Here is a 10077-nt window from a genome sequence, read left to right as displayed (position 1 = left end):
CATAAAGAGAATTTTTCAAAGAAAAAAGTCATAAAAATTGAGATGGCAATGGGTACTATGGAAATGGATATCAAGCACTATTCAACCTAATTAAGTACGATTAATGTATTTAATAAATGAGTTTAGGTATAGGACATATAGTATGTAATTTTAAAATATTTATTACTCAAATTCGATTATAAATGATGAATTTTATAATATTATTAATTTTTTATTATTTTTTAATATATGTATTACTTATAATAGATAAATTATTATTTAATTTATAAATGATTTAAGTATAAAATTTACTTTGAATTGATTAATTTAATTTTGACTAATAAATAGGTAAAAATAATTAAATTTTATTTTTATTATTAAATTCATATCGAGTCGAGTTTTGAAGTGATTGCTTACATAATAAAATGGGTTTAGGTTTTATCAAGTTTCAACAAGATATTATTGATCGAGTTCGAATAAAGCACTAATATTAGATTTTATAATCAGATTCAAGTACGAGTATCTCAAAATTAACAAATACCTTACTTAGTGTCATTTTTAATAAAAAGAGCAATTAAAATGCATTAAATAATAAATAGAATAGATTAAATAAAGAAAATTATTTGTAGAAATTGTTTAATAGGAAAATAAACTGAAGACTTACCATGGTTAACATAAATTGACCAAAGATAATATGAAATCTTTAATTTGCATAAATTAAAAATTGAAACAAAAATTAAGAGAAAAATTAAAGATAAATATTTATTATATTTTATATTTATTAAAATATTTTAAATATTTTGGTACTAATAAAGAATGCCACCTCAGCACTGTACTCACTCACTCACTCGAGAGAGAAAGCTGGCACTTTCCTTTACCTTTAAACCTCTCTGTACCAAGAAAAAAATCTCTCACCAAAAGGAGAAAAATCAGGTAAAAGATTTTCTTGTTCCTTTGTTAATAATCTTTTCATGTTTTAATCCTCTAATGTATGAGGATGCTTTAATCAGGAGTTTTTCAGGGTTTTCTTTTTCCTTCTCTTTTGCTGCTTATTTACAGAGGAGTATGGTGTATTTGCTTAACTCTTTTTTTTTTTAGAATTTTTAATTCTTTTGTACATGAATTTTTTACGTAAATTTATGTTTTTCTTTATGAACTTTGTTGGGCATTTGATTCTTTTGCTTTGCGTATTTTCCAGATGATTTTTCTTGTTAGTTAAAACGGTTTGTGAAGATATTTTGTATATTCTTTTGTTGATGTTTTTACTTGGCTTATTGATGGCTATTTTTTTTCTTTACTCTTTGCAAATTGAGTGTTTTCTAAGATTTGGGAAATGAAAATTTTTTATCTTTATTCCATGGAACTTTATGCTTGATTCAGTTGTTGGTTCTTGTGATTTTTCTCAGAAAATTTTCTTAGTCTGTAGTTTGGCTTAGTGAAATGGTGGAAAAGGAGTGAAATTTGATTTACAATTTCACGCTTTTATGTTGTTCTGGTCTTTTAAGAGGTAAATAAACCTCATTTAAAATTGAGTGACATTGTTATGTAAATCTATTTGAAATTTAAGTGTTATATTTCTGCTTACCTATGATTTTTTTGTTAATGAATAAAAAGTGTAAAATATGATCCTTTTTGTTATTCGTTGCTGATTGCAGCGGATAATATCTCGCACATGAGAAATTGTATAAATTAGTTGAAACTGCTACTTTTAGTGCTTTCGGCTTACTGCTTCTTAAGCTCTGAATGGTACTATTCTATACCGGTTAGCATAATGTGGCAATGATAGTTGTGCAGATACTTGTGAAGTGAAGACATATAAGAAGAGAGACATGATTCTAAAGTACATACCACTAGATGAAGGAATGATGATAATGGATGAGGCGATCGTTAAGGCAAAGAAGATTATTGAAGGGTACCCTGAAACAAAGTTCAGTGGAGAAGAATACCAGAGGTTCTATGAGTATCCTTTGTTTATATAAAGGTTTACGTCATTTCAATTAGCCTTCTTCAATATCATCCTACACAGTCTTGGTTAGTGTTATTCACACAAATATGCTATCCTTCACAATGACTGTAGATGTGTTTATTTCATGTGCACTTACCATAGTTCTAACGAGAAAACAATGCAGCTTTATGAGAAATTTAGAAACAGCTTGGAAGAGAGCATCTTTTCAACGGTGAGACATTTGAGATGTCTTGAGATATAAAATCTGAAACTTTATTGAAATTCTCTCAAGAATTTATTTTGTGCTTATTCATTAATCTTAGTGGATTTCTGTCTTCCATTATTCTTTCTTTTTGAAATCTTTGCATGTGTCAGTTGTATATGCATGCACTAATTATGTCATGTTGGTTTTTCTTTAGTTTGTTCTGTTGCGTACTGAAGTCATCTATGACATGTTGATTGTTTGAGAAGTAAAATAACTATAATGTAACAAGGTGATCTCTCCCAATACTAATTAAAATTTTAGTTCTTATATTAGCTGTCTCCAGACTTGTTTATGTGGTGCTTTTATTCCCCATTATGTACCTCTTCTGTTAAACTGCTTGGGAAGCTGTAGAACCTCAATGTGGATATGCACAGAACTGCAGACAGATGCTAAATGAAGTGTGTATTTATGCTTTTTCTTTTCCTTTTTGCTCTCAGATACTGCCAACCTTAATCAATAAACAAGGTGCAAATTTGCTGAGAGAATTAGTAGTAATGTGGTCTAATTATAAGCTGATGGCAAGATGGTTATGTAGATTCTTTGAATACCTTGATCGCTTCTTTATCCCTCAACATATTGAGCTCGAGTCACTGAATGGCATCTCATTTAGTTGCTTCCGCGATCTGGTAGGTGACAATTGTTTTCTTGAGCAATTTATGTATGCTTTCTTCCATGGAAAACTTTTGGAATAACTGCTATTCTTTTTGGGTCTAATCTAAAATTTCAGGTTTTCAAGAAGTTATATTGTAGATTCATTGATGCAACATTGACTTTGGTAATCTTCATGTGCTTACTTACCCTATAAATTTAGTTATCTACTCAGTGGAATTTGGCTGAGTTCAGTTTTATATGCAGATCAATCAAGAGCGTGACGGACTACAGATTGACTGCATCCTGCTTAAGAATGTTTTAGATATCTTTGTGGAAATTAGTGACTATAGCGGAGTTAACTATTATAAAGATTTTGAGCAGATCATGCTTACAGAAATCTCTGGTTACTATTCTCGATTAGCTTCAGAATGGCTTCTGTTTGATTCATCGGCTGAATATGTTCACAAGGTGTTTTGTTGTCAAATTAAGTAACTTTCTTATATTTATTTAAATGTTATGGACAATAAATAACCAGTAAATGATTTATTATAACTTTCAAGGTGTTCTGGTGCTTGAATCGAGAGAAGCAAAGAGCCAGTCAGTACCTACATCCAGACTCAGAAGCTAAGTTAATGCAGGTATATTTGATCAATTTAACCTGAAGGTTTTTTTTTTTTTTTTTTTTTTTGTTGGCTATATCCAACTATGCCTCCAATTGATTATTGGTAAAGTTAATGTGGTTGTGCTGGAGCTTCCAGCTGTATTCTTGGTATTAAAGTAAAATCTCATGCCTAAGCATGTTTAACGATGGTGTAAGGCATGTTGACTCATCAAGCTTCACCAAGCTAAAACTCTGTGCTCTCTCTTCTGGGTTTCAATTTTTAGTATTTGGTCACTAATCTGTAGAAGGTGGATATGTTATATAAAATTTCACTAGTAGCATTATTGATGTGGAGAAATGCCAGTAACTCTATCTTCTATAATTCTACAGGTTGTCAGATATCAGTTGCTGGACCAAATTGCGAACAAATTGATGGAAAAAAAGCAAGCCGAGAATTCTGGTCTGGTAACAGATTATCAGGTGCCAATAAATATCTGAATGAGTAATCTTATTATTGTTGCCATGTCTATCCTATTATAGTGGTATTGTAATGCAAGCGAGTGCACATATTTGCTCCAGTTCCTGTTAGTGGTCTTTGGCAGACAGTCTCTTGGATCTTCTCATCGTATGGTGGGCTCACATTTTGCTAATGACACCTTATCAAACTTTTTAAATTATTTTTCTGCTTTGCCATGACGAGATTTGTTCCCCATATTTATTACAAATTTGGCTGAAATTTCATTTTACTCAAAAAAGAATAAGAAAGAGGAGAACAGAAGGAAGGAGATGAAATTTCAAGCTGACATTATTATCACATGTTTCATCAATTAAGGCATGCCAGACCAGCACCATAATTTGTCTTCCTTGTTGGTTAATTTCTCTGCACTGATAATTCTTTTGATGCATAGTGTTTATGGATTGCTTGTAGGAAATATTGTCCAAATGTGCTGGCATGACCCTTCAAGAGGGAAGTTCTTCAACATCGCCAGAAGAATGGCTGTCCAAGTTAATGGCAAGTTCAGCCCATATATGCTAAGTTTGTGTTGAGAGCATTCTCAACAGATGCTTGTACAAATTACTTTGATAAAATATAGTTACCAATAGCAGAGTTGGTGCTTCAATGTCTGTTCTTTTGTTTTTTTTTTTTTTTTTTTGTTTTAGGCGAAATTAAGCTTCAGCTGTTCATTAGTTGATTAGTTGAATGAAATTAAGATGCTTGTATTTTGTTTTTGTCGACGATGGAGTTACTCCTGTAGAGAATATTCATATGCTATCTGTAACAAAAACTAATGTTCTTCTTATTCAGAATTTTTAGCTGAGTGAAAAATTAAATTTTGCATTGAGAGTGTGTTACAGGGCAAGGTTTCCAATTCATCCTGATTAAAAATTTGCATATTGTTTTTCCTAATAGTTGAAATTGTGAAACTAAACTATACTGCAGTAACTGTTATTTGAATCCGGAACACAATTTGTGCAAGTCCATAGAAAACTCTAACCCGTATGTAACAGCAAACAATAACTTCAATCATGTCAAGAATAAGTAGAAAACAGAGTAAAAGTAGTTAGCCTAACTACTGGCAGGATCAGAAGTTGATTATTCAATTCATGCAGGCCAAGTATTTGCATTGGAGGAAGTATTTTGTTGTAATTAAATGCATGGCAGTTGTCAACTTAACTTTGCTCTCCCCAATCCAGTGTTCAAGGCAGGTCATAATATAGATGATGAAGAGCACAGGTACTCTCTCTTTTTTTCTCACATAATGGTATTGAATCGGTTAACCATCTCTTCTTTACTTGTTATGAATCTTGGAGATTGTGGTGCTCATTGTGTGTCGAATGGGATATCATTACTTGCATGCCAAAAGATGCTGTGTCGTTCTTTAAGGCTTGAAACTCTCATCAAATAGATCTTCCAAGAAGAAAAGTGTGGAGAATGTCCTTCTTCACCATTATTTGGTCCATTTGACTCTTTCGAAACGAAATGATCTTTGATGGGAAAATTTGGAATCCTACAAATTTACTGAATATCATCAAATTGCGACTGGCATGGTGGGCCAAATCTAAGTAGCCTGACCATAACACCTCCATCACAGGTTTTATTTGTGCTCCTTCCTCTGCCTCAGCCCTCACCTCAAGGAAGCAGATTAAGTCCAAGGTTTCATGGGAGTGTCCGCCTAATGGTTGGCTCAAATTCAATACTGACGGAGTTGCTAAGGGCTGTCCAGGTCATCTTAGCATTGGAGGGGTGTTGTGAGATGAAACCGGTGCTGTTAAACTTATTTTTTCTAAAAAGGCTGGCTGGGGTGACTCCAACCTTGCAGAGGTCCTGGCAGTTAGAGAGGCCATGGTCTTGTTTGCTGCCTCTTCATGGGTGAACTCCAGCAACATCATCATTGAATCTGACTCTAAAAATGTTGTCTTGGGTATCCAATCCTAGTAAAGCCCCGTGGTGGCTACGACAACTCATCCTTCAAATCCATTCACTTAAAAACAGAGTTGCAGGTGGATGGTTGATCAGGCATATTTCAAGGTCAGGTAATGAGACTGCTGATAGGCTTGCCAAATCAGGAGTTGACAGAACTCATGATCTTTTACGCCTTTACCCCTAATTGTTACAATGGCTGTTTGAGTGTGATTCGGCTGTGGTGACATCTTCTTTGCCTGCTGTTTTCTATTTCTGTGCTCTTGATGAGGGTCCTCAACGGTTGAGAATTTATGTTGAACGTTTTTCATCATGATTAGGCATGGACCACCTTAGGGAATGACTCAGACTGATTTGCAAGAGGAAGAAACATCCTCAACTGTCATGTTTCCTCTTCTTACTTTTCCCTTGCTTTTAGTTTCAGGGCTGTTTGTGATCTCATGTCTTGTTTAATGTACATGTGCTTGTCAATATCTTTGTATCGATTTAGTCACTGCTGGCCATTTTTTTGCAATGCCAGCCTTTGAGTCGGATCCTAGGCTTTCTTTGTCAGGTTCCTTCTCCTTTTGTGTAATTGGGTTCATCCCTTTTCATATAAATAAACCCTTTTTTAACTTTAAAAAAAAAAAAGTTTGATTCTTGTTTGGTTTTCTTAGAACTTGCCAAAGGTAGCCTAAAGTTAAGTAATAGTGGTTTGACTAAATTAAACATCATAGTTGAATAACACTGTTGTCAGCCAGCAGTTTTGTGGACCAGTTCTTGAATCTATAACTCCAGTAAAAGAGAAAAGTGGAATTTCCATTGAGTCAATTGCCTTCATTTCCAAGAAGGCCTAACATTCAAACAAAATCAATTGAGTTTCATTTACTTTTTTTCCATCGGTTGTAAGACTAAAACTCATGCAACTACTGAAGAGAAGTCGAAGGAAGCTGCCTACCTTGTGACCAACGTTCACTCATTTGCATTCCTTCTCAAATATAATATGTTGGTGGATATTTGTCTGTTGACCTGTAAGACTTCTATATGTACAGGCAACAAAAACTGCTGCAGGTTTTCATTGCACCAAATTTTGTTCAATTTTGAAGGTTATTTCTCTGAGTCATTGGATCTTGTGCTTCCTTTATCTTTGATTTATTATTCCATCATCCCAGGTGCATTTTCCTTTTTCCCTTCATGTTTTCATTTTTCTTTTTTCTTTTTTAATTTATCAGTTCATTACATCTTTTATTTTGGACCCATGTTCGTATATTAACTAAGCTTGATTGACTCAATCCAATTTAACACTGATTCTTTTACCCTGGAAGAATAAGTCCTCTGTTTCTATATTTAACTCCAAGAATCTTTTGAAGCTAGGAACAAGTCTGGGAAGGAATAGCGAATTATAAGCAAATTAGATCAGACAAAACAAATCCAGCACAGATAATAAACAAAGGCCAACTCAAGCAAAGCCAGGTTAGCTTTCTTATGTTTGTTTGTTTGTTTTTTTTTTTGGATAAAAGATGTTTGACATAACATCATAGTACTTCCAAATATGATGTAGACAAGATGATTGCATGTTTGAAAGTGAAGAGACGTGAAGATAATCAGACATTTTTCACCAAAAATGGAGGGCGTTTATTAGAAGAGCTTATTACCTTCTGTAATGGCAAATCTAATCCTATCCGTCATTTCTCTGCAAAAGAGCTTCTGAGAGCAACAAACTGCTATAATACAAGCCAGATTTTTGTGGAAGGTCGTGGTTATAAGCTGTACAAAGGCTCTCTGAAGGACCGTCCAATTTTTGTGAAAAAGTATGACAATCACAGTCTATTGGGTGATTTTGCGACCAAAGATATTGCCATTGGATCACAAATGAGTGTTCACAAGAATGTTTTAAAGGTTTTAGGATGCTGCTTGGAGACCCAAATAGCAACTATAGTATATGAATTTGATGACACGAAAAGTCTCTCAACATTTATCTCCGCTACTAATGTTGAGCCTCTACCATGGAAATGCAGGTTGAAAATTGCAACAGGCGTAGCAAATGCTGTTGCATATCTCCACAATGCATTTTCTAGACCAGTTATCCATCGAGAGATTAAATGCTCAAATATCATATTGTAGCAGAACAATGTTCCCAAACTCATTGACTTTGGGCTATGTATATCTATTCCTGAAGGGCAATCACATGTAAAGGAGGCTATTAGAGGAAGAACATGGTGGGTAGCACCTGAATATTGGGATAGAGGTTATATGACAGATAAGTTTGATGTTTATTAGTTTGGAATGCTTCTAATTGAGCTTTTAAGTGGACAACAGGCAAGTTACTTAATGTTGGAGCATGAAACACTGGATCTTGGGCAGCTTTGTGTTGAAGAGCTCATCAATGCTACTGATAGTAGAATAAAAAATGAAGGAACTTATATAACAGAGCAGTTGCTGGATTTTGCAGCACTTCTCCTTAGATGCATCTCTTCTGATGAAGAAAAGAGGCCAACAATGATCGAGGTTGCCAAAGAACTCAGGCGAATTGATCAGTCTTTTCCATCACCTTGTTAGCCTAACCTCATTTGGCTATACTATTTCTCAGTAGCTGCAAAAATCTTGTATGCGGTAGTAGTATTTGTATGCATGGCTCCACAGACTCTAAGCCACTGATATATGAAACTTAGCCTGGTTGTAAGATTCTGTTGTTCTAAGATAAGAAAGACAGTGGGTTGCTCCAATGGAAATGTAAAATGTTAGAGGTTAATTATTGGAAAACTTCAAGACATTTTCCATCCATTATAAGTAAAATATTAGAGCTTAATTAATAAATTATTGTTAGCTTAATAGATGCACAGTGAGTACATTTTAGCAGAAGTTGTCTCTTGTGTTGATTTGATTTATTGTTAAAGTTTTATGTAGTGTGATGCTTCATTTGTTCATTGAAAAAAGAAGTTTTCCAACTAGTATTAAACAGTTTTTTTAATTCAAAATTAAAAAAGAATAAAAGTGAACAATTTGTTACTGCAAGTATACTTCTCTGGCAGTCCTCTTAATACATGTTCCTATCAAAGAACAATTTGTCCATTTGATGATCTTAATCTTTGTACAAATGCATCAATGGAGGAAACATGTTTTTTCACCATTTGCTTTAAGCTTGCAGCAAGCAGCTCCTTATTTCCTGGGGACAAGGAAACTCAAGTATGAAAATTAATTCTGAGTGAACCATACAACTTTGGCAAAGAGATGACATTGCATCAGTTTTTGAATCTATAATTGGAGTAAAAGGGAAAGTGGAATTTCCATTGAATCAATTTGCTTCATTTCCTACAACCAAGAGGACCTTACATTCAAACAGAATTAGAATTAATTCTAGTTTTCACATCTGTTGTAAGACTTTAAAGTCATGCAATTGCTGAAGACAAGTTCAAGGAAGCTGCCTGCCTAGCCTTTCTGTGATGGGAATTTCCTGTGACCCCAACTTTACGTCTGTCACGCCCCAGACCCGAGACATGACAGACGCCGCATACCTGCAAGGTATAATCCTACAGACATGCAAAGCTCTAAAATATATATATCTTAAACCATTACTAAAAGAAACTGATATACCTGAAGAATTTAGTGATTTATAAACTATATCTGTTGACAGAATTTACAAATATCATAATTCGACAATATTTAAAATTAAATCTCCAAAACCATAAAGCTATTAAGTCAAGATAAAAGTCTGAATACTAATTAAGATAGTACGATGTTTATAATATTTAAATAAATCCTAGATAATTTAAGTGCTACTAAATTAAACATCACTTCCCAAAGTTCCCGCGTGGTTGACCAAATCACAACCCGAAAAAAATTTGAAGGAAGGGGTGAGTCCAACTACTCAGCAAGAAACTAACATCCCTTTAGCCAGGTTAAGCATGCTTAAAACATTTAGGGCAAAATATCATTTACAAATGCCGAGACAAAATATTGGGTAATCTTATTTGGAATCACATAATTCAAAATTTGCGCATTCAAATAACAAAACAAATATATTCACCATATTTAACTTTTAATGGTCTCACGTAACATGCTACGACCACACTTAACCCATGTGGCATAAGTCAAAAATAGAACTACAATTAACCTCGGTGGCACGGGTCAGAAATATATCAAAAGTAACTATTGGTTGCACTGAACAGATATCACAAATACTACTATTTTGTAACCGGTAGTGCGGTTGGGAGATCGATCTCTAATCACAGAATACATGTCGACATGGCCCACATTTAACCTCCATTGGCAGGGTTAGAGCATAGCCATACTAG

At 34.0% G+C, this 10077-nt stretch overlaps 2 protein-coding genes across 2 annotated transcripts; both read left to right on the top strand.

Annotated features, from left to right (window-relative positions):
- LOC18600361 (cullin-1) lies at window positions 839–4724 on the top strand. Its single transcript, XM_007030740.2, has 9 exons — window positions 839–912; window positions 1766–1939; window positions 2057–2156; window positions 2627–2815; window positions 2917–2964; window positions 3045–3248; window positions 3341–3418; window positions 3772–3861; window positions 4310–4724. The coding sequence occupies exons 2-9, from the start codon at window positions 1809–1811 to the stop codon at window positions 4415–4417; spliced, it is 948 nt and encodes a 315-aa protein (XP_007030802.2). The 5' UTR covers window positions 839–912; window positions 1766–1808; the 3' UTR covers window positions 4418–4724.
- LOC18600360 (non-functional pseudokinase ZED1) lies at window positions 6638–8573 on the top strand. The gene is made up of 3 exons (XM_018121208.1): window positions 6638–6954; window positions 7157–7255; window positions 7344–8573. Exon 3 carries the CDS (start codon window positions 7349–7351, stop codon window positions 7904–7906), a length of 558 nt encoding a protein of 185 aa, XP_017976697.1. The 5' UTR covers window positions 6638–6954; window positions 7157–7255; window positions 7344–7348; the 3' UTR covers window positions 7907–8573.

The sequence above is a fragment of the Theobroma cacao genome, chromosome 5, assembly GCF_000208745.1.
Source record: "Theobroma cacao cultivar B97-61/B2 chromosome 5, Criollo_cocoa_genome_V2, whole genome shotgun sequence".
Classification (NCBI taxonomy): domain Eukaryota; kingdom Viridiplantae; phylum Streptophyta; class Magnoliopsida; order Malvales; family Malvaceae; genus Theobroma; species Theobroma cacao.
This window is presented reverse-complemented; position numbering and strand designations above follow the sequence as displayed.

Excerpts from the sequence above, each read along its gene's own strand:
- LOC18600361 (XM_007030740.2), top strand. The coding sequence starts at position 1,809 with ATGATTCTAAAGTACATACCACTAGATGAAGGAATGATGATAATGGAT. Across the intron at positions 2,965-3,044 it reads TTGATGCAACATTGACTTTG|ATCAATCAAGAGCGTGACGG; the intron begins GTAATCTTCATG and ends TTTTATATGCAG. Across the intron at positions 3,419-3,771 it reads CAGAAGCTAAGTTAATGCAG|GTTGTCAGATATCAGTTGCT; the intron begins GTATATTTGATC and ends ATAATTCTACAG.
- LOC18600360 (XM_018121208.1), top strand. The coding sequence starts at position 7,349 with ATGATTGCATGTTTGAAAGTGAAGAGACGTGAAGATAATCAGACATTT.